Genomic DNA, 26,727 nt, shown 5'->3' on the forward strand with positions numbered 1-26,727 from the left:
AATTTTAATCGTTCAAGGGCAAAATCTAAAATATGATAATTAGGGCAGACAAGGGCGCCGGCAGAATAATATAAAAGGGGGTGCAACCCTCTAGCAAACTACCCTCCCCCTGAAAAAAAATTAAAATATTCCGCTATTACACTTTGTTTTGCCATATTACACCATATACTTTCATCTGTTCATTTTTTCAAAATACATTTCTTCATTGTTAGCAAGATATTTAAAAAAAAGTACGAATTTCTTGTACTTGCAAATTTTGCCCAGAGGCGATCACGCTGGTATAGCTACTGACTTTGAAACACAAATAACTACAAACAGTAGTTTCGTATACTAACGTGTTTGTGCACGCTTATCATTATTTATTGTGTTGATGAAGTTTTACAGTTGCGAGAAGTCAGCTTGTGTTATACACCTTTGTTGAACTGAATAACTAATAGAAAATATAATATTATTTACATTTTATTAAATTAAATTTAAAAATATAGCTTAGATATCTGCCAAGTTTGTGAATGCTCAGTGTGCATAAGAAAAGAATCAAAGATGACTCAGAATTCATTGAAAAAGTTAAAAACAGATTTGGACAGCAAACAAGATGATTACAATTCTTGTTTGATTAAACAATTTTTTAATTGTTATGTATCAATAATTACTTAATTATTTGTCTTTCCATAAAAATATGTTAAATAAAAAAATGTTTATAATTTTTTTTTTCTGTATCTCTTTAATTGTTTTTTAAAAAAAAGCCAGGGGGGTGCAAGTGCACCCCCTTGCACCCCGCTGCCGGCGCCCTTGAGGGGCAGATATTTTGTGTTAGGGAATAAGATACAATAAATGCAAAGAGCTGAAATGCACTGCCCGCGCTAAGGATTTTAAATTATTAGCCAGTAAATTAACCAATACAATATTTTCGAAAGTCTTCGCCAAATGCAAATCTTGACTATTTTTTATATGTATATTTTTTCTAGTGGAAAAAATCAGTTGCCAAAAACACAATTTTATAAGCCAAATTTAAGATTTTATCACATTTGATGAGGTGGCGAATGCTTAGCGAGGGCCCTGAAAATCTCACACAGAATTGTTCGGTTCTTAATCGTCTCGAAAAACGCTAAAACTTTAAACACCTGATCAACTTAACGTGATTTCACATGAAGGGCGTAGGTAAGGGAGGGGTTTAGAGGGTTCAAACACCCTCCATTCTAAATTGCAACTTTTAATATTTTCTCAAATTACTCATGTTTAAAAAAAAAATTTCAAATACATTTTATGCTTCCTTTAAGGTTCTTTTAGGTAATAAAACACCATTTTAAAATTCATTTTACCACATGACGAAACCAACTATCCCCTCCTCATCACTGACTTACAAGGATTCCTTTTCACTTAGGGAAAATGTTGTGTGTGTGCGTGTTGTCCACAGCTTCAGATTACTCTGCTTTATCTATCCATGGGTGTACGATGTAAGAGAAGATATTTTGTTTGTTTAAATTTTGTCATAAATGCTTCATAGGGAATATTTTGAAGAATTTTCGGGGAGTGTTTCTGGGAATGAAATAAAATGTAACCAGTGGATGGAGGACTTTACGAGAGTGGTCATAACTTTACAGTAAGTTAAAAAAAGGGGTGACTCTCAAATCAAACTCTTTCTCGATATTCAGTCAGGAAACTTTTACTAAGATAAACTCAAATTTTGTTCAATCATGATGGCTGTCTTCAGAACATATAGTATATTTTTAAAATATATTTTTATTTTAATTGAGTGGAATATTTCTTTTTTTCATACATTATCATACTTATCTTTTATTATTTTATTATCATTTTATTCAATTTTTATTAATAATTTTCCTACCTTCATTTAAATCGTGACGCTTAGTTGTGAAAATGATTCATTTATTTCTTTTAAATGGAGTTTTTTTTTCATAATTTTAAGAACACCCTCAAAGAATTTTATTTATTTTAACTTAGTTTATAACTTATTAAGGGGTAATGTTCGATAGGAAAAGCTATCGAACTCGATTTGATTTCAAATGCCAATTTATTTCTTAAATTAGTTCTTTTTTTAGTTCTTATAATCGCTTCATTGTAACATTTATTACAAACTTAGTATCATTAAAAAAATGTTACTTAAATTTCACGAAAACAGTAACTCTAAACATACGATAAAGAAAATGAAATAAATTTGTTTTCGATTAGCAAGGTAAAAACTATACAACAATTAAACGAAGTTGCATATTGACAACTGAAAATCTGCTCCGGTTTAAATAATTTTACATAAAATATATGAAATTAAAGCATTTAAGATATTTAAAAAATTAAAAATAAAGTTACCTAATAAATAAAATGAAATGAGTTTTTTTAAAGTCAGTGTTATTGTCATTGAAATTGGATTGCAATGAAATTTAAAGATAGAATAGTGTTTAAAAGTAAAGTATTTTTTCTCATATAAATGCAGGCTTACATTTTAAGCTTTTAAATTTGAACTTAAATGTCGGATTTTGATGTGAATATTGATTGTGAGGAACGATTTAATTAGTCACAAGCAATTATTTTTTCCCATTTCTAAAAAGATGGTCAGATTAAGAAAAATAGTAGAACGGATGAGAAAAATAGATAAAAGAAATTGAAAAACAGTATCCAAAATGAACCTCTTTTATAAAACATCTATTTTTAATTCATATTAAAAACTTACAACTAAAACAAAAGTTGTTTTTTTTTAAACTCCAATTTTTTAAATTTTAAAACAATTATTCATCGGTATTACACTTTCTGAAAATCATTATTTCGGGACGAATTAAATGTTTAATTATAAAAGAGAGAGGAATGTGCAGCTCTGAATCAAACAATATATTCATCCTCTTTAAAATTTTTATACACTGATATCTAGATAACAAAAATCCTGCTTTTGCTAAGTATAAGGAATATCACTAGAGATCATTTATAGAGATTATTATCAGAAGATCATTTATAGGCAGTTAAAAAGTAAGTCCAAGCGTTAAAATAATAGAGAAATCAAGCAAAATAAAAAGAAAAAAATAGCTAATGTAACTCGGGCTCGTGGGACACGTATCTATAACACATCAACCAATACACTTTTGCTAAGTTAGATTTTGTTTAGCATCTATTTTAACAAAGGTTAACAATTTCAAATTAGGTCTACCAGAGAAAATGTATATATATATATATATATATATATATATATATATATATATATATATATATATATATATATATATATATATATATATATATATATATACTAGAGGGCTCCGTCCCCTGCTCGCTACCGCTCGCCAAATCCCTATAACTGCTGCGCCATTACGTTTTTGTTCGCTTTGCGAACAAAATTAAAGTCGTTTCCCTGGAGATTAGCTGGCAATTTTTCTGCACCATCATCACAAAGAGAGAATAAGATAGGATTGTAATATGTCAGAGGTCCCTGTTATCGGCATTCTAAATTTATATAAACCAATTTCAATACAAGCAATAATATAAACTTATATAAAGAGAGGAAGCAATATCATTTAACACATTACTATAGGGAATTAGCCGGAGATTAATCTCCGTATTCGAAACACACGTGGCAGAGCCAAACTCGTATATTTGAGGGTGCCCCTTAATTCTCACCAAGTTGTGATCGCGGTTGATACCAAAGCTGGGCGATGCTGAAACCCAAACGTGATTCTGATTGGTTTGCATTTTAGCTTTATTTTTAAAAGTTCAACGGTACATGTGATTTCAGAGGTTCACTTGTTCTAAGCTGGATACCAGCTGGTAAGGTTACTTTTTTTTCTGCTCAGTAAGATCGGAGGTATGTGGACAGTCATAAAAAGGGACTTCAGAAAAAAATGTCATCGCCAGACCGGTACCACAGACGCCATTTTCGATTCGTATTTCACAGAATTTATGTGGCGATGGAGGTACACAGATTCTATTCATGATAAATTTATACAATATCTAACTGCTATTAGAGAATTCGGTGCGCCTAAATCTGAGGATTTTCAAGCTTAAAGAAGAAGTGAGTTGTTTTTTTCCTTTTCTTTCTATGCTTACTCCATTAATTTTTTGTTTCGATTCAAAATGCATTTTCTTGGGTTTATTAATTTTGCTCATATCCGGTTCATTGCAATTTTATAAAGTTTTGGCCGATGTTTTGTTCAAATTTTCCAATGTTTTATGCTTTAATGAAATATCATTATATTTTGGCAGCCATTCCTGTTACCACGGTGATCCGCGGAATCAGGAATGGCGCCAAACATAAGTCGCCAATTTCGCCAAGGGGCAACCTGAAGTATATTTTTACCTCTACTAACTCAAATCATTGTTGATCTTATAGGATGCCGGACTCTCCCTACATGGTGCTTCATCTCCCCCCCCCCCAGTAATTTAAATTTTAAACTGAAAACAATTAAAACCTAATGAAAAAAAAACTTTTAAATATGGCAAACAAATTAAAATATGTAATATTAATTAGTTGATGCTGAGTAATATTTCAAAAGAAAAACCCATTGCAAGATATTGCCCAATTAACTACAATACTTTCAACTGACAAAATATTTTGGTTTCAATCAAACAAAAAGCAAATTATATAATAAAATCACATGTAGCTGAAATTCGACAAATTAAATTAAGCAATTTAATTTTTTTGTCATACCGAATACTAATCAAAAAACAAATATAAAATGAAATAATTATGTTATCAATGATCAATAAACATTTTTGTCTGAATTGTTATTAAAAAATAAGGTGAAAACAATAAAATTAAAAATTATTTACAATGGATCTCTGAATATTCCTAGCTATGTACATTTTTCATTGATTTTTCTTTTCACATCATTTTGTGAATCAGTGATTTTCACTTTTATGCATTATTTAAGAAATATCTCAAACAAATATGAACTGTTAATTAATATTTCTGACGGAACGATTTTTTGAAAGCAAGTAAAAAACAATTAAAAGTAAGAAAAAACAATGATAAAATTAAAAATTATTTACAAAACCTCCTTATATACAAAATTTTTTATCAATTTCTTTTCCATATTATTCGTTTTTATTTAAACGTCTTGACTCTTCAACGTTTCTCCGCCGCGCATTTCGATGTCGCGTATTGATAGCACTACGATTATTTCCCCGTTAATTTTGTGCTGCTAAATTATGTTTAGCCCTATGTCGCTGTTGATATCGCCTAAGATATTCACGGAGATCTATTTCTTATAAAAGATAAGTATTTTAAAGTAAACTCTGTTCAACATATTTCACACATTCAATACAAAATAAAAATCGCAACAAGATAGATTTAACTGGTAATTTTAGTAGTAACATTTCTGCAGTCAGCATTATTAAAAATTATTACCTTTATACACACATGCGTTCTCAATTTTGATTGGCTGTTTCGTGCGTTACTAACCAGAAGTCTTCTGTGATTGGTGTTATCATTCCACTCTCTTCTTATATATATATATATATATATATATATATATATATATATATATATATATATATATATATATATATATATATATATATATATATATATATATATATATATATAACCTAATAAATAACCTAAGCTGAATTCAGTGGCGGAACAGCCCTTAGAGGGCCAAAGCCTACTGTGCCCATCTCAGTTATCTTGACCTTGGGCTCTGGGGAGCAGAAAAACATGGAAAACTTACGCTAAAAATAATATATAACAATTACAAAACTCATCAGGTACAAACAATAGTTATTTTTCCCTAAAAAATTAATTCATAAAGAATAAGAATCATATCCCGAAATTGAGAAGAAACCCTCGAGAAGAAACTAAAATCATTAGCACTAAAACATTTTAGTTCTCGGAGTGTTAATTTGCTGACAATGCTGACTGGTTAACTGCAAAATGCTTTCGAACTGTTCTCCCAAGTTTTTGTCGCTTCTTCTCTTTGAGGAATCAAATTTTATACGTTTAGTGTTTTGAAAAGTTTAAACGCAGGGCTGATATGCTCGTGAAAAATTTAGAAAGTAATATTATTCAGATAAAAAACTACAATTAATTATGTTAGTAACTATAAAAATATTTCTTAACTCTAATAAAATATAAATCTAGATCCGAATTTTTAATTTTAATTTTTAGGTGAAACTAAGAAAATATTAGATTCTTTTAAAGAATACTTTTATGCCTCTTTTTTTTAATTTTTTCTACCGTCATATCTACTCTAAGGCAAATTAAATTTAAATAAAAGCTGAAAACTATAATTCGGAATGTTTTTTTATCGCCTCCATGTTATTTTGTATTATTACAACGCTAATAAAAAACAAAATTAGAGTATGGTGCTGAAAAAACTAAAACGACCTAATCACTATTCTTAATTTGGAATTTCAGACTTTATTTTAATGCATTATTTTAAATAAAAAATACATTATTATAAACTATAAAAACTATAACATGAATATTTATATTTTAGAAGTAGTAATTTCCTCTCCTGCTACATCTACAGTTACTTCAACTATAACTAGCACCAGAAAAACAGAGCCACCTACTACACCAGAAATTTCATCTCTAATCACATCTGCAATTACGCAAATATCAACGGGGAAAGAAACAAGCCCTAAACCAAAACCCTCCCCATATGTGCCCTCGTCATCAATTCGGGATATTTTCATTATCACTAGTGATGTCACAAATTTAACGCAAGATATAACCATTATGTATAAACCTACTGACGTCACTAATGACTCTAACTATTTTTCATCTTCATTCAAACCATTTGAAACTTCTCCACATGGTTCATCATCAGTAACAGAATTTGAATCGGCTACTACATCTATGTTCATTTCCTCTGAATCTGCACCCAGTTCCCAAGCAACATCGAAGAAAAGTTTCTCTTCAACTACTCATAGTAAGTTGCATATTTCTTTCTTAAAAGTTGTAAGGTTTTCTAATTAAAATATATTGTCGAGAAACTCATATAAATCAAGATAGGCGTTTTTAAAATGGGTAGTTTGAAACTTGTATGAACTTTTTCATTATATTTTTGTTGTTGTTGCGTATCCCCCTTGTTTAGCAACGTTAAATCAGTTCTATGAAATCTCTCACTCTAATACAAGAATTGGGTTTGTGAAAAAGATCTTCTCTGGAAAGCCCCAGATAAGAGAGGACTGATTTTCGGCCCACTTCACGCAGGATGTAAAAACTTTTTTTCCCATTGAAATAAGACAGAAATCTCACATGTCCACTGATATAGCCTGGTGATGGCCGTCTGGTCCCACTAGCAAAACTTGAGTGATAAAGCACTTTCCCTGGTACTATTGAGGAACAAGTGGGATGGGGGTCCAAGAAGCATTTCCAGCTTTCTTAGTTCTCGAGTCCCAAAAAGTCAGCCCTATTGGACTTACATATGCAGTTACTTAAACTACTAGTAGCACAATCCCAAATCAGCCTTATTGGACTTGTAACTTAATTGGATCCTTGCTTCAATTAAGTTAGTGAATCAGGAGTGTCCAATGGCTTACCTTTTCAGCCAAAATATCTGCTGTCTGATTAACATGCATATCAACTTGGAAAAATATCCATTGGAAGTGCTCCTTACGAAGGGATGAAAGGTGCTCCAGTTTATTGAAAATTACCCTTCTTGTACTATAACCCACTTTATGCCATTTAACAAGGTGCTGAATAGAACTTCATCTCATGGCAATCAGCTCTTTTCGACTGTGTGATTTTTTTTAACAACATAATGATGCTAGAAAAAATAAAAAACAACGAAAATAAAACACAAACATCGGTACAGAAATAGACATAATGTAGTTTCGCTTCCTTAAACAATAAAAATTCTTCAGTGAAGAGTTCTAACCAGATGGTGGATTCTTATTTATGGAACCGAAATTACAGTCTGTCCATTTCTGTACTTTTATTTGTTGTTCTTGTTTTATTCTACGTAGCACAAAATATACCCTTTCGATTTAAAAATAATTCAGAAATTATTATAATTATATTTTCAGATAAGCGTTGACACTCTGAAATTATATTAAATGGCTATTTTATGAATACTATATAAGTAGTTTACATTAAATGCAGTACATTAGCATCTTTTACTTTAATATGGCTTTATTTGAAAATCAATCTATGAATTTGCAGGCAACTTGAGCAATACACAGAAAAATAATAAAATTAAATTAAAAACAAATGCAGTATTTACATTAGTGAATCGTGATGACCCCAAAACGCTCACAAACTTCGCTAAGAATCTCTTATGTTTTAGCGCCCAAATATAATATCAAAATATCACCGCTTGTCCAAAATTCTGAAAAGAGTCTTAGGCATAATGGAAAGTACTCAGCATTTCTTTTACCTGCTCTGAAGATCTAGCCTTCCCGTTTATCAGGATGGTAGTGCAGTTCAGATGTTCTGTTAGAAAATCATGACCTGTTTTAAGGCTATAGCATTAATACCTTTCGAAGTGAATTAATGTTAATATCTATCAATATAAAAATAATAATTACTCTTATAGTAATTTCTTTTGTACTTCATACTAGAAAGATTAGGGCAATTATCGGTATACAACACAATTGTACAATTACACAGGTAATTGTCTTAATATTTATATATATATATAATATATATATATATATATATATATATATATATATATATATATATATATATATATATATATATATATATATATATATATATATATATATATATATATATATATATATATATATATATATATATATATATATATATATATATATATATATATATATATATATATAATATATATATATATAATATATATATATATATATATATATATATATATATATATATATATATATATATATATATATATATATATATATATATATATATATAAATATATATATATATATATATATATAAACACAAATGAATATGAAAAACATGAATAAAATAAAAACTAAATTGAAGAGAAACAAGAATGGGAAAAGCAATAGTCGTTATCAAGACACATCTCTTGCTATAAATGCGATATTTCTGAATAAACAATAATTATCCTAAGATAAAAATTATTCCTTATATGTTTCGATATCGCAAAAAACATATTGTTGAAAAAATATGAAATAAAAGTTAAAAGTAATCAAACTTACCGCTGTGTAGCAAAATGCGGTTTTAGGTTTTAAAGTATAATAATTACACAGTTAGTGAAATTAGCGAAGAGGTAAATATTTGAAGTGGTGCTTATAGCTTGAATCGAATAAAATAACTAAAAATATATATTTGATCGAAATAGAAAAATTTTATACATAGTAAGTAAAATATTAGTGCTGCCATCTATGCGAAGAATAAGTAAAAATTCGCAAATTAATTTATTAAAACCCAAAAATAGAGAAAAGGGAATTAAATTAATAAAAAAAAAATTACGGATTCAATAAATAATAATAAAAAAATCATTCATTGCCATCCCATTATTTATAGGGTAACTTATTTAAAAGTCATAGCCTGCACATCATACGGATAGAAAGCCGTTTATAGACTTTATCCTTCTTTCATACATTCTTACATAATTTTATAGAATAAATAAATAAATAAATAAATAAAATCTTTCATTTTTATCTCATCATTCATAGGGTAACTTATTTAAAAGTAAGAGCCTGCACATCATACCGATAGAGAGCCGTTTATAGACTTTATCCTTTATTCATACATCCTTACGTAATTTTATACAATACACATTTTGATCATTCACAGGGTGACTTATTTAAAAGTCAGAGCCTGCACATCATATGGATAGAAGGCCGTTTATAGACTCAATTCTTCATTCATACATTCTTACATAATTTAATAGTATACACATTTCTATCATTCATAGGGTGACTTATTTAAAAGTCAGAGCCTGCACATATGGATAGAAAGCCGTTTATAGACTTTATCCTTCATTTATACATCCTTACATAATTTCAAAGACTACACGTATCAACTGCATTCATTAGGGTGGTTCTTTATGAACCAGAGCCCATTCCATTTATACAAAAATAATGATAATAATAAAAACAATATTAATAAAAATTAAATAAATAAATAAATTAATTAATTAAATATTAAACTGTTTATCATACTGGATAATTAAAATAATCAAATTAATATTAAGAGGTTACAAATTATTAAGAAGTAACTTAAAAAAAGATTTTTTTTTTAAACCAATCTAGTATAAAAGGTCATACATCCAAACTGTTCCGTCCAGTGGCTATAGAAACAGTTTATCATAGTTAGTTCCTACCTTAAAGAAATCAGAGCTCATTCTAAAAGTTGAAAAATTAAATAAAAAATAAAAATTAATGTACCAAGTTTTTTAAGATATTTTTAAAATAGAATTTTAGAAAAGAACTAGGAAAATGGCTATTAATTAAATCGTTTTTATATTTATCAGTATCTATTAAAAACTCGTCATAGTTAGAATTATTCCTGTGAAATCTATGAATTCGATTGGTAATAATATTAGAGAAAATCTTATTGGCTAAGTTAGAGTTAAAATCAATGCATTTTTTTTATTGGAAAGTTAAAATAATTTCTTTTGTCAAACGTTTAAATGCAATATTTTTATCTTCATTAATATTAAGAGTCAAATCTAAAAAATTTGCTGAAGTATTACTATTATTTGTTTCATTAAGAATTAATTCATTTGGATAAATATGTTTGGCTAGAATATCGAAATCATTAAAATTAATAACTAATAGATCATCAATGAATCTGAGAAAGAAGGAATTAATTGGAAGATTAACATATGATTTAATAAACCTATATTCTTGTAGAAAAAGAAAAATATTGCTGATGTTAGAAACTAAAATTATTACCTTTGGGAATACCATTAATTTGTTGAAAAAGGCGGTCATTAAAAAGAATATAATTGTTGTTAAGGTTAATATGCTCTAAAAAGTTACAGTTATCTTCATTAATAATATCTGTGAGATTAAACTTGCTATGAATTTGAAGAAGGTCATCATGAATTTTATTAGTTGGAAGGGAAGTATATAGGTTTTCGAAATCAAAACAATGGATTGAATCAACATTATTTAAAGTTTTTAGTGTATTTAAAACCTGAATGCTATTATTAATATTCCAATTTAAATATTTATTATTTTTAGTAAACTTATTAATTTTGTTATAAACTTTTTTAAGAATGCTCTCAAAGAAAATACCGATATTTTTAATGTTACTATTAACGCCACTAGCAATAAACCTGAATTTGGTTGGAGTCTTATGGAATTTTGGATTGGCAAGAAGAAAAGGAAAATTGTTAATATTATTTGGTTTAATTTTAAGTCTTTTATAAATGGCATTAATTTTATTAATAATATTATCACTGTTGGTGTTAAGTTTTTTGAATGTTATATTGCTATTAAGTTCATTGGAAAGAAGTTGTTTATAAAAAAAATTTCAAACAATTGCAAAATTATATATATATATATATATATATATATATATATATATATATATATATATATATATATATATATATATATATATATATATATATATATATATATATATATATATATATATATATATATAATGGGTCATTCTCACAAAAACGGTCATTTTCATGTCCCCAGTATATTTTATGTCTGTTTTACAGCTTACGAAAAAGAAAATTCAGGGAAATTGTCCTTCAGAATGCAAGCTAACAAAAGAATAAAAATAAAATTATAAATTTTTATTTTTTATTTATTTTAGGTAATTAAAATATACCAATATGTCATTCCCTCACTTGTCCCCACTGCTGATTTAAAAAAAGAAATAAATTGTTACTGAAAAAAAATTTTTTTTTTTACAAATTCGTGTTTTTTATTTCAGAATACTAAAATATAGAATTCAGAAAATCAATTTGAAATTTAATTTCTGATAAAAATATTAACACAGCACTATTTTAAACTTTGTCCCCAGTGTTTCGCGTCATTCTCTCACAACAATGTTCTTATCACCTGCAATCTTCTTAGAATAAAAATATTTTAATAAAAACTTCAGAAGTTAACAACTGGCATCATAGAACAAAATTGCAGTATGTTTCCATCTTCAACTTAAAGAAGCCTTGCTGTGGAATAAATTTGAATGAATCAAACCAGGTAAAATTTTTTACATTTGTCATTCCCTCATGTCATTTTTTAGAGTAATATAAAATACAACTTCATCCAGAAAGTGGATAATTATATGTTGCTTTCTTGAATGAATATAATTTTATGTGATTGACTTCAGAAATTAATTAGGCCTAACTGTTATTTTTAAATTTTATTGAATTCGTCATTCCCTCACTAGTGTATAAAGTGAGGGAATGACGCTGAAGTGAGGGAATAATTAAAGATGAGCATATTATTAAATTTTTTTTTGTTCAATCGTGTCAGCCAATTTTATTTCCCAAACCTGTAAAAACTATTAAATATATAAGAGTAAATTATAATAAATATTAGATATACTTAGTATGTTATCATTTTCAAACTTTAGGTAGATGTAACTTAGATAAAAACATGTATTAAAATAAAATATCATTCCCTCACTATTAGTGTCATTCCCTCACTTTTTAAATAGTGAAAATAATTAATTTACTTATTAATTAATTTGAAAAATAAATTAAAAAATTAATAAATTAATTTATTAAATTAATTAATTTATTTATTAAATTAATTAATCATATATTAATTATTATAAATTAATTAATTATAAATTAATTATTTAAAAAATTAATTAATTTAAATATTAAGTATATTTTATAGGATATATACTTTCTTTATAATGCCATTACATATTTCTATTAATATAAAAAGTTTCAGAGCTTTTTATTCACTTTACTTTTTCGGGATTTTATGAACTGAAAAATGACAGTTTTCGTGAGAATGACCCATATATATATATATATATATATATATATATATATATATATATATATATATATATATCAATTATATATTAATTACAAAACAATAAAAGACATTAACAGCAATTATTGTGCAATATAAAACACAAGTATGGGCCGGGATATCCAGGTTGGAAGGACGCTGATCTCGTATTCATGAGATCGTCGGTCGAAGAATCCCTGTGTATTAAACGGTGACCGGTGCACGTTAATTCAGTAGGGGTCATAAATTCCTCCATGCTCCTATAACAAATCAATTCCTCTGGATATACTGAATTGGAGATTGATCATTCTCTAAATCAAGTCAAAATAACAATCTGTGGATGAATGAATGGAGTATGAATTTGTTCTCCCGGTAAAACAGGCTGTGACTTGTGTGTGGCTAAAGTCGAATTATAGGCCATAGATGTTACCACTGAAACACAAGAAACGCACCCACTGTCTTAAAATTGCTATGGATTCTCATAGCAGGCTTTCTTGTATCTGCAAGTGACATTAATAACAAAATTGTTCAAATAATTAATTCTGCATCGTTTCAGAGTACAAACTATGTAAGAAAAACTACTGCAAACATTTTGGAGTCTGTCTGGAGGAGGAAGGAAAGGAAAGATGCATTTGCAACTATCCATTTGGTGGACCAGACTGCGGAGGTAGTTACTGGTGCTCCAAAGGATTTGGGAAATCTGAGTGCCCAGCAGGAAAATGCCGATTTGATTTCAAAACAAGAATCGGATATTGTGACTGCGCCAAAGACCAATATTACAATTTTTTAAAGAAGCAATGTGAATGTAAGGATCTGTTAACAATCCCAACAACATTTAACTTGGTTTATTATTGCAGTTTTTGAGTTAAAAATACATTTAGTTCTCTTTTTTTTTTTAAATGATATCCGTTATGGAGGAAACAAAAATTTTGTTCAAAGAAACGTATATTCACAGACGGCAACTGCTCCGAAATCGACAAAATATTTTAAAAACTGTCGAAAACCAGAAACTAAAATCTGCAAAATTTGGTTAGTTTTGCAGATTTTTAAAAGAATCAACACGGACTGTAAAATATTTTAATACAATAGTAATATTAGCGAGGTTCTTGCCTTGTGGCACTCGCCCCTTCAACGAAACTATTTGCCAATATGCAACGTAGATGTGAAATCGAGAAATATAAGTAAACTATTAAACGAATAATATATACAAAGAAAAGTGTCCGATTAAAAATTTAAATAATATACAAGTACCAAAGAGAGAAGTCCGAATGTCTTACTTTTGGATATGGGTGCCTGTAGTATTCATCGTGTCATTCATCGTGTAGTATTTGTCATTTTGTTTGGCTTCGTTGAGATTAGAAGGCAATGTGGTTGCTGCGGGCTTGACTGATACAAAGTGGCATATCACATAAGCCTTTGAATTATTAAGAAGTATAAAAACCCTATAAATTGAAATTATTAAACCAAGAATCATACATCAAAAGTCTACCGCTGGAATCCATTGATCCGTAGTCCGGAGCAAGTTGGCATATTTTTATAAGATATATAAAGTTCAAGAATCCAACACGTTAAAATAACGAAGTAATCTTACAAAAAACACACAAGACTGCAATCATTTTTAACTAAGATCCAAGACTTTAAAAATCAAATATTCCTCGCCTAAAAGATTGTTTTTATTTTATCCTTTGCGCTTGAAAGGCCACTGTCACCAGTTAATTACCTACCCTTAGTAATCATTAATTTTATTACCCGTTTAGTGGCCACTGAACATAATACTCATCTCATCGAACCGTTACATAGATCAAGATCAGGTTGAATGGTTAAGGACTATGTATCCGATAACTGAAAATATCAAGAGGTAGTCCGATCAGACCACTATTAAGGTTAACCAGTTTACGAAAGAGCCATTTATTTCGAAATCTAGTAATAATAAGAAAGTGGTAACAAATATATGTCTAAAATTTTGTTTAATTAAATAAATATGATTGATTTGGGTATATTCAACTCCCAAATATACAGGCTGCTGACTTTCTACGTTTTTTGTAAAAATGTATTCTAGTGTGTGAATTTATTATAGTAATTTATTCTATGTTTATATTTATTCTATTATTTCCATTCATTTAAATTCATTTTCCGCACCACTACATTTAAATGACTTAAACGTTCATTAGCAAGACCACTTTGTTCAACTTCTTTCATGGTAAGGCATTTAAAATGTAGGCAAAATTGCCAAAACCTTTGAAAGTTTTGGTTTTGAAAGGTCTACCGCTCTATAAAATATTTTGCAAAATGCGTAGTAGATGGTTGGTCTGATGTGATAATTTATTCTGTAAATAGTGTAAATAATTTTTCTTTATCTTCAATTTGTTCCCTTTATTGTGTATCAACTTGCGATTTATTTTTATGTATAACCCAGACTTGATTTTTTGATTTTCAATTATTGTTCATTCTGAGATATAACTTATTGTTAACGCAGCACATCCCTTCCAGAGATGCCAACTTGCTCCGGACAGCAAATATATATTTTAAAGTGGTAGTTTATCTATTATGATTCCTGGTTTAATAAATTCAATTTAGTTGATTTTTAACCACCACTATTTCTAAATAATTCGTTGGCTTATACAATTCACCGCTTAATTGTACTCAAGCCATGATGGACCCTTTAAAAAGCAAGCAAAAATATTCCAATATTTTCAAAATTTGCTTGTAGTTATTTACCGTTTTCTTAATTATTTTGGCGTGTCCGGAGCATTTGGCATCTCTGCCCTTCCTCCAATAGGTACTCTGAAAAACTTGATTAGTTAGTAATGTGATAATTTTCTCTCAATTACTTTTAAAACATAATTTGGGTTCATGCGCAGAACTGGTTCACTTTTTAAGCTTTTACTCAGGCTACTTATAAAAACCGTGTGGAGGTTTTCTGATGTAGGAGCTGGTGGTAAGGGGCTACTAGCTTCCTTAGGCACCTAATAATTTTATTGTTTTTTTCAACATAATAGCCTCAAGATATTCTACAACATGAGTGGAACGAATGAGTTTTGTCTTGTAAACTTTTAGTGATAGCTTTTTTTAACCGTTTTAAAGGCATTTGATTACAAAGGGTTGATTTTAGTGACCGAGATTTAGTTCATGATTACATTATGATGAATTTTAAACCTAATCATTTTGCTCGGTTATAATTGCAACATAATACAAAAACTTAATTTTTTAAATTATCGGTTCCCTTAAAAATGCGTTGCATGTTTTTTGCTGAAGAGATCATTTAGCAAAGGTACGAAAAATTCATTCTTAATATTTGAGAATTCATTTAGCTAACATATGTTTGACTGTGCACAGTTTTACATGAAATATATATAATAGAATTTAAAATAACTTATTTTTTTACAGTTAAAGTCCTTTTTTATAATATATTTCTATATTTTATTTTGATATAAAAATTATTTCTAGTGTATAATATATTTTTAAGCATCCTGGTAACTTTCTATGCTCATAGTATCGATATCTATATCTATCTATCTTCTCAGAAATATTATAGTTTCTAATTTTTTCTTTTTATCACATTCATATATTTTAACTATTGAACTCACCTAGATATTTAATGGAACAAATTTCTTTGAAATTTCTAATTGACCAATAAACATTCACGTAAGAAAAATAAGAGACCATCGAAATAAAAATGCCGGATTATACAAAAACAAATTTTGAGTACCGTGTTTTTCATTTTATTCTTCTGAATTTTATTCCAGATATTGATAACTGCCCATTTATGGACATCAAATGCACAAAGCCTTTTGAAGAATGCAAAATGGGGGCTTGTGTATGCATTGAGAATTTCAGGAGAAATGATAAACAAGATTGTATTCGTGAGTACGATTTGGAAGATTCTATGCTTAGATGGAAAATTTCCTAAAAACAACAAAATTTGAAGGCCTGAAGATATTTTATTTTTATGTGCACTTTTTTTAGTAGTTTCTTATATTGAATTTATTGTTTATATTGTTTTCAATAATTAAAAATCTGTTTTCATCCATTTCCTTGGATCAAAACTCTTACTTCGTGGTTGCGAATTTTCAGTCCTAACTGGATTTTTAAACCCTCTAATGTGGGATCCTTGTTTAAGACTCATTTACTAAACTTAAAGTTTCTTTTGAACTTTCGACCACAAAGCTTTCCGATTCTTAGGCCATATCAGCTGAAGTGTTAAAAGTTCAGTTTTAATGTAAATATAAAATAAATTTTCCATGCTTAATGTATTTTAACTCATTCGGAAGAAATGCTGTTTCTGTTATGTCATTATACAATTTTAAGCTCTTTTTTAATTTTATAATTTTTTTTTCAATTTTATAAATTTTTATTTTATTAAATCATTCCCAATTCTCTTTAAAATAAATCACTTAATCAATGTTGATTCAATTTTATAAAGAGTAAATGCAAACATTTTTATTCTTTTCATTTTCCTATAAGTGAAACTGTTAACTTTTTATATAAATGCAGCAATTATTTTTCAATGTCCACTTTTATTAGAACTAATTATAGCAGCAATTATTACAACTAACTATTATTCAAGGCAACTGAGTATAAATATCTATTTTTAATCTTTCGCTCTTCTACCACATTAAATATTAGCATAAACTTTATTAGTTTTGCATTAGTTTCAACGAGTATTTTGAAATTTAATCTCTAGCCAAAATATTGAGTTATTAACAATACACTGTTAAAAATTCCGAGCCACGTTTTACCAAATATTGGTATTCATTTGATGGCAATAAAAAATGCTGCCTAATTTGGTATTTTCACAAGCTTTAAACATCAATAGAAGGTTGCACCAAAGCCAGGTGTTTTGGCAGAAATCAATACATATTTTCATTCTTCCTTTTTTCTAAGGAGGAGGGCAGCAGAGGAAGGTTGCACCATTATTAGGTATTTTTAAAGAGCTCAAATGCAGTCCAAGGTTGCTATTTATCGAAATAGAACGGTTTATTTTAGGTTATTTTATGACCTACCTCTAACCATTTTATACCACCAACCAAATTTAAAAAGGCATCATGAAAGAAATAAACTTTAATTAATACAATAAAACATTTACTTGTCTAAATAAATTGATACTTAAAACAACACAATTTAGTCATCCTGATACATCGAGACCGAAATGTAACAAAAACATGGCGTCGTAAGCAAATATCGTTCAGTTTACAGACTTTTGGATAGTGAGAAACTTTGGATAATGAGTAACTAAACTTTTGGATGAAGATAAACTTTGCCCCAAATACTGGTCAGAGATTTACCGAGTTTTTTAAAGTGTAGGTATCGAGGAATTGGCTTAAATTCTGACACTGTTCATTTTCGATATAGCCCACATAAAAGATCTCTTTCTGTATTTTTAAACCACCCGTTGAATATTTGTTTCTTATTTTTTAATTTATTCAGTACTAACTTTGATATAGTATCTTTTATACTTAACATAAGAAATTTAATATAATATATTTTTTACATGGTGCATTAATAATTGATAATAATATAATAGTGGTTGTTAAATATTTGAATTTAATAACTGCCGTGGTTATATTTAAAATAGTAGAGATAATAATCAGTGCTGAATCACATGGTACCTTAAATTAGATCTGTAATTTAAAATTATATTACTGCACTTGGTGGCAAAAAAACCATTAATTACTGCATTAAAGCTAGAAATCGTGATAGAATGCTCATGTTATTAATAATAAGATTAAGTAATATTACCACAACACGTGAGAAATAAGAATTACTAAAGTACATATCGAATAGGCATTAGCACAACACATTGATCAAATTCTCTAGAATAAAAAAAAATATTTTTTGAATAAAGATATCTGATTGAAAGGGAAAAAAATAGAAACATTAAGACAATGTTAAAGGAGACTGAAACACAAATATACTTACAACATTTATTCTTTAATAACAATGTCACATTAATCTGGCACACGTTACTTCTTATTAACAAGGTAAAATTATCAAAAATATACAATTAAAATTAAATTCTTCTCATAATTTAATGAAATAAAACCTTCCTAAGGAGGAGGTAAATAAAATACAGAAATAGATCCAACAGGATCCAAGATCGTCACTCTAAGATCTGAAAAAAATTCGCACACACTCTCAATCCATACCAGAAAAATTCTTAGCAAGGGGGCCGAAGACCCCTTGCTCGATGGAGAACCAACTTCAAATGGCAGCCTAATTCAATCACCACTTTTGAGATACAGGGGTGTTTCCAGCTGGGAAAGAAAAGGATAGCACAAATAACGCAGCTTAACTGCAGTGGATCCTTGATTCCTTGTCGACGTGGGCAGTCGGAGCAACAATCATGGGTGTTCTTCTTCCGATTGGGTGGGCAGTCCTCTGTTCCCATGGAGACTAATACTCTAGGTATTTGCTGAAAGTTCAGTGCTATAGAGATAAAATTATGTTACTTTACACCATGTTGAGCTGAAATTGGTTGTTAATGTTGCTCATTTTATATCATGTTTTAAAACATTGTAACAATCAGGCAGGAGACGGAGCATTTACGGCCTGTTCTTAAACATATCATTATTTAAAATTTATTTTTTACTTAAAATGTTTATTTGATGTCTTTTATTTAGCAACTCTATCTCTACATTAATATTTTACGAAATAAAAGTTTAATTCCCACTTTACATTATCTACAATTTTTTAACATTAACTACATTTTTATTTTCAATATGTGTTGTCGACATTTATTACATGAAGCATTATCCTATCCCGGATACTCGAAATATAATTTTTTATTGATTTTGATTTTCTATCTTCGTCGTCTCCTAGCTCACTTTTCCAAGGAAAAAAAAGCTATACAATTTTAAGAAAATATTATTGTAACCTTTATCTAAGGAAGATAAAAAAAATCAATACCACAATATTTTTAACAGATTAAAAAGTAAATTATGCTAAAATTGTTACAGCTGACTTCTGTCCATCAAATCTTAACCCTTGTGGAAAGAATGAGATTTGTGAAGATGTTTTAGATGAACCCGGGCGAGTGAAGTGCATCTGCAAACATGGTTTTTCATTTGATGGCAGAACATGCCAAAAAGGTAATGTATCAATAAAATTGGAATTCATAAACTGAAGAAATGATACCAGTATATATATATATATATATATATATATATATATATATATATATATATATATATATATATATATATATATATATATATATATATATATATATATATATATATATATATAAGTTCAAAATGAAGATAAAACAAAGAAAAATTATAGACAAATGAAAAAAAAAGGGGGGGGGAAATAATAATTAAAAAATAGTAAACAACTGTTAAAAAAAATGGATGAAATCTTATTTTAAAAAAACCGGAAAAAAGGATATAATCTTTTCATCAGCCCACACGATTATATCCGCAAAAAAGAGTACTTTCTGATATTGTTTGTATCAATATAGCCAAAGCAAAATATATTAATACAATAGTGTGAGGAGAACTCAAATTCCCCTTTCTAAACTAAAAGATGTCCTTCTTAATTATTACTATGGTTTTAAAAATATCCTTTGTTGCGATTTTTATTATTGGGAAATTCTGATTAATTTTCGTCTTTTTAATAATTATCTTTACAATGGAAAGGATATTTTTCTTGAAATTGATGGAATACCACTAGGATCTAATTACATCTCTCTTAGATAACTTTATTTTTGCATTATTATTAAAGAAAATATACTCTTAGTATTAAATTTGTTTTTAGATATACTGATGAATTAATAATCTTTAATTTCCAAGACTTTACTATTTTATTAAATGATATTTACCCTGAAGAATTGATCTTACTTCGTAATCATGATGATAATATTAATTTCAATTTTTCGGATTTGGGTATTATTAAAGTAGAAAATATCTGCTTTGTTGATTTATACGATAAAAGAAATGATTTTAATCTTAATATTAATAGACTAATTAATTTGAATTCTAAAGTTTCTAGGAGCATCTATATAAATATTACTTTTAATGAAGTGAACAGAATTAAAAGTATATGTAGTAATATTTATTTATCCAAAAAACAAATTGATAAACTCTTTCAAAATTTGATAAAAAACAATGGATACCCAACTAAAGTAATAAAATTTTATACAAAATCATTGAATTAATCGTATATTTTTGTGGATATATTTTCCAATGTGCAAATCCATTTCGGGTAAATCCATTGCCAAAATTATTTACTAAATAATTTCTTTGTTAATCTATATAATTTTTCCACGTGCAAATCCATTTCGGGTCAATCCGTGGCTAAAATTATCTACGAAAAATTTATTTATTAATTTATACAATTTTTCCATGTGCAAATCCATTTCAGGCAAATCCGTGGCTAAAATTATTTACTAAAAATTTCTTTATTAATTTATACAATTTTTCCATGTGCAAATCCATTTCAGGCAAATCCGTGGCTAAAATTATCTACAAAAATTGTTTTTCTTTGTTAATTTTTCCATGTGCAAATCCATTTCGGGCAAATCCGTGTAAAAATTATCCAGTAAAATTTTTTCTTTGATAATTTATATAACTTTTCTATGTGCAAATCCATTTCGGGCAAATCCGTAGCTAAAATTATTTGCGAAACACGCAATTTATGTTTCTCTTTTCTATTTTATATTTTTTCTTAAATAAACATCTATTTTCTAAAACTATTTATGGTCAACTTTTTTAAATTATCCAGTATAATATTACATTGCGTACATCCATTTCGGGCCCATACTTGGTAATTAACAAATCAATGCAGAGAATAACAAATCACTTCAGCAGTGCAGTAAGAATGGCATTTTATAGCCCTCTAGTTACACTCAATTTGCGCTTTTATTTTCATATTTTGTAATCTGGCTATCTTGTTGCGAAAACATTTTTAAATCATTCTTGAAAACTTTCCCGTTCATGTAAGTACATCTGATTTCGCTACTCGCTTTATAGTCCATGTTTTATATTGTTTTTTCTTTTTATTTTCTGTTTTTACGTGTTATTTGTACTTATTGTGCTCTATTTTATTTGTTGTAATGTTTGTAAAACTTTTTCTGAGTGCTCCTCACACTATTGTATTAATATATTTTGCATTGGCCATATTTATACAATATCAGAAAGCACTCATTTTTACGGATATAATCGTGTGCGCTGATGAAAAGATTATATCTTTTTTTCCGGTTTTTTTAAATAAAATTTAATTTTTATTTGCCCTCTTTTTTCATTTGTCTATAATTTGACTTTGATTTATCTTCATTTTGAACTTATCTAATCAGTTCTGTTTACTTGCAGCTTATGCGCAATAAATGAAACTTGGCATATACTGGTATATATTGGCATCTTTGTATATATTGGCATCTTCGTATGATAGGCTAAATATTGCAACACCAAAAAAGAGTTGAAAAAAATTTTTTTATCAGTTTTTTGACATTCTATTTTGAAGCACTTAAATTTTTTTCAATTACACGGCAGTATACGAGGGTCATTTTATAATAGTTTCATTTTATAAAGGTCCGTTTTATAATGGAATAAAAGAAACTGTATTTATGAACCGTAAATTCAATCAAAAATAAAATATGAACAATAATTCATTATTTATTATAGTCACCATTAACATTGAATCACATTGACTTATAGTCACCATTAACATGAACATGTCGGACGCCAGCTTTTGGATCCCGTCATCAAAGAAATTTGCAGTCTGACTGTTCCTTCAACATTTCATCATTTTCAAAGAGCTTTCCGCCGAGAAATTCCTTAAGTGTTGCACACAGATGTAAGTCTGATAGGGTGAAGTCACTGCTGTATAGCAGATGATCCAGTTCTTCCCGTCCAGAACAATAGGTTGTCCAGATTTTTCGTTGTCATAAACATTTTTTCCCCTTCATTTTAAAGCTTATGACATTTACGAAAAATTTCTATCATTCATTACACCTTCTTCATAAACTTTAACAAGCTACCGTGACTTTCTGCGGAATTAATTCCCCCCCCCACTTTTTCTCATACTTAAATACCCAATAATTGAACGCACTCCACAAATGGCTGGATTACTTACCTACATGGGTATGAACCAAATAGTATACTCAAGTCAAAATTTTGATGGTTTTTCATTGATGAACCAGCATAACCTCAATGGTAGCCATCAATAAATCTATCATGAACTATTAAATTTTTAATGGTAACAAACATACGTAACCATCTCCCCAATGTAGGAGTTTGGAGATATTTTTAATGTTCCAATAAAAGAATAGCGACTTGACTTAATTGTTTGTTCATGTTTAACTAACAGAAATTTCCAACTTAGTTTAATAGAAATCCAACGTTGGAACGATAATGAGCCCCATCACCATCATATGGGAATTCGGCATCATTTATGATTCGCCTACATAAAAAAACAAATGGTTTTAAGGGTATATTCTTGCTGCACCAACAAGAAATCCCATTAAAGTATCTTGGAAATGTATAGTTGGAACTATCATGGAACATCAAGGGATCAACATGGATTGTTGGCTCATGGGTATCAAATTGTCTCGATGATTAAGCATCATAGTATTAAAGTAGCACTTTCCATCATGGAATGATGGAGGTTTGCCGGCATACCAAACACCATGAGCACAGAATGATAAATGTTGGATGATGGTGACCATCAAATGATGTTGCACCATCATGAATCGCACTGAAACCAACATAAACCATCAAAAATCTGATGGGGTCATCAAGAATTTTGACTTGGGTAACCATATAAGTGAGAGAGCCAACCTTAAACTGACGTCACTTAACAAGATACGCGGACGCGATGCGTAATCGTTTTTTACTTTAAACTTTAAAAATGTATATATATATATACATATATATATATATATATATATATATATATATATCACTAAAAAAGCCTTCTTATATCATATTAAAACATATTAAGCTAAGGGGAATGAAATTTTGATAATAATTGAAAGGTTAGAATGGTACACAATAGGTTAAGAATAACTGACAACTGACATATCTAACAATAAATATTGCTTATTCTGATTTTTTTTCATAGATAACTGTTTAAGTTAGCAAGTATTTAATTAATATTTATATTTTTTCTCTTTTTTTTCAGTAAATAAGTGTTCTGTTCCTGGATTACTAGGATGTGAGCAAGTCTGCAACAGTGACACTGAGGCATGCGAATGTTATCCTGGATATACATTGCAGTCTAACAAGAAAACTTGTGGTATGTAATGTCCCCTGAATTTATTATTATTTTGTTCAAGAAGTAATTCTAATAAATTGTTATATACTTAGAATATAAAGCCATTACAGCTCGTTATATTTGATCATTTTTTTAATAGTCAAAATATCTTTAACTTATTATTAGATCATATCTGTTATTCTATATTTATTCTAGTTTTTCATTATAGTTTAACTTCAATAAAATCTATTAGCAAAGTCAGTAACATTAAAGCCAGTGACACAGTCGGTAACTCATTAACTGTTTAATAAAAAATATAAAAATAAGTAATAGTTTAATTTAAAGGAATAAATGTGCTTCAACTTAAAAATTGGTGTGGCTCTCATAAATTACATAACTAGTATTTACGCAGGTGAGGCTTAATTAAGTACGGCATTTAGTGCAAATGGTACTAAGGTTAAAGCTGCAGTATTTATAGATATCTAATAAAGATATTGTGGTAATATTGTTAGAAGGATGAAGCTGATGAACATAAAAGCCGTCGTTAAAATTCACAAATCAACACGTTTCTGTCGTTAACATTGTATGCAGATTTTGATGCAACGTTAAAACGTTGGAAATAACATAAATCTTTTTGCGCTGCCACGAGAAGGTATTAACCGATCCTTCGGTAGTATAAAATCGATGATGGGGAGTAAGTGGAGAGGAAAGATGGTGGAAGGGAAAGGGACACCAAAGACGCAAGGGTGTTTGGTGACATGAGCAGTCATAATATTTGATATTATACATAATATTAATTGTAATATACATAAAACGAGAATATAAGCGAAACAAGATAAGGTTAACATAGTACAGTAAGATGAACTATCAAAATTAATGAAGGTCAAAGTAAAATAAATTATATACATATTTACAACACAAATCGAAATAAAATAAAATTAAAATAAAATGGATATGTACTATAAGGGGAAATGATCAGTGAGAATATTTAAAGTCATGAGCTCTGTTACGGTGGTGACCCAGGCATCCTGGTTGAGAACCACTGGTTTTCTGGGTTTGCTCACCACTCTAACTTTTATCATATACAAGTTCCAAAACCATTCTAGGTTTATGTGTAATGATATGTGATACTGTGTGTGTAGTGAAAATTAGAGTGTAGCAGTTGTTGGGCTAGCACTGAGTGTTCTTCGTGTGTTAAGGCAACGCCACATTTCTGAGAAAAAAGGCAGTAATAGGGTTCAATCTACTATTGTCCTCAATTAGGACTATGTTTTGGAGGGAGTTAAAGTTGCTTGTAGTGCAATCTTGTGCATCTTCATGAAAATTATCATTTATTTTCAGGTCCTTTTTTATACTGTTATTGCTGATGCATTTGGGGGTGCCTATTAGTTTTCCTATGATTTTGTCTTCTGCTATTGAAGGTTTATTTTTTAAATTATCGTTTAGGGTGGTGATGGCAGGGCATGCATAGATTGAAATTGGCCTAATGGCCATTAAATAAATAGTACGTTTGCACGTTAAGTCTTGAGATGATATCGAATTAAATATTGAGTTTAGGGCCCAATATGCACCGTTCGCTTTTTTTAATAAAGCTATGAATATGTTGTTTCCAATTTAGATTTGAGGTGATAGTTACACCTAGATGTCATTTGTAGCTTTTATATTCTGATTGTGGCGAAGGATGTCTGGAATAATTTTACCTTTCTTTTTATTATTAAAGATAATCATTTGACATTTTTCTGGGTGTAATGTAGTCTTCCATTGTGAACCCCATTTTTCCATGTCATAAAGCTTCTTTTGCATATGGGTGAAAGCCTGTAAATGGCTAAGCGATTTCCTAATGATAGCAGTATTATCTAGATACATAGCGGTGATTTCATTTGTATTGTTATTATTAATAAGGAAATCTTCTGTATATAATATGCAGAGTAGTGACACGAGGATGCTTCCTTGTGGCACTTAGTCTGGGATGTAATCGGAGAATATACTATCAATTTTAATTCTGAGCCTTCTATTAGAACTGCAGGAATTTATAAGAGTAATGAGTTCTATTGAGAGTGCTACGAGTTATGAGTGCTACGATGAGTCTCTTATGCCATACTCGGTGAAAAGCCTTGGCAACGCCGAGCATGAGCATAAGGGCTGTTTCATGTTCATATTTTGCTTTACTGATAAATTCGAGAATGTTTAGTGGTTGACAGATTTTTTCTGACACCGTACTGTTGATTGGGGAGCTGATGAATGTAACCATTTAGTTGGCGTTGAATAATCTTTTCATTTATTTTTTTTAGCATTAGGAGGAGTCTAATCGGCCTATATTTATCAGAGTTGGAGGCTGTCTTTCCAGGTTTTGCGAAGAGGATAATATCTGATTTTTTCCCGTCAGATTTTGATGTTATATTGAAACAAGGGTGCCTTCAAGGCGGAAAATATAAAAAAATCTGGTACTAGCTAAAACTGATGTGTACCGATGTTATTCCTAAAGAGTAATAATTCATAAAAATTCTTTCAAAGTAATATATTGTAATTAACTCATTGTTGCAGCTTATACAAGGTGACCACTACTAAGAAAATTAAAAAAAAGGAGTATGAGAGACTCAATAAAAAAAAATTATTTCAATAATTCCTATCTACCGAAATGTACTACTGAATTTACTGAATTTGCTCCTAAAGGAAATATATCTATCAGTTAAAAAG

At 28.8% G+C, this 26,727-nt stretch overlaps 1 protein-coding gene across 1 annotated transcript in view; it reads left to right on the plus strand.

The window, feature by feature from the left end:
• The window catches only part of LOC107442534 (uncharacterized), a 95,008-nt gene that overhangs the window by 549 nt on the left and 67,732 nt on the right, over positions 1-26,727 (plus strand). The window contains exons 2-6 of the mRNA XM_087163387.1: positions 6,435-6,869; positions 13,397-13,645; positions 16,587-16,703; positions 19,797-19,928; positions 23,959-24,072. Coding sequence (XP_087019513.1) covers positions 6,435-6,869; positions 13,397-13,645; positions 16,587-16,703; positions 19,797-19,928; positions 23,959-24,072 — 1,047 coding nt within the window. The remainder of the gene's footprint in view (positions 1-6,434; positions 6,870-13,396; positions 13,646-16,586; positions 16,704-19,796; positions 19,929-23,958; positions 24,073-26,727) is intronic.

This window comes from Parasteatoda tepidariorum, chromosome 5 (genome assembly GCF_982258835.1).
Source record: "Parasteatoda tepidariorum strain Cologne lab strain chromosome 5, Ptep-v5.0, whole genome shotgun sequence".
Taxonomy (NCBI): Eukaryota; Metazoa; Arthropoda; class Arachnida; order Araneae; family Theridiidae; genus Parasteatoda; species Parasteatoda tepidariorum.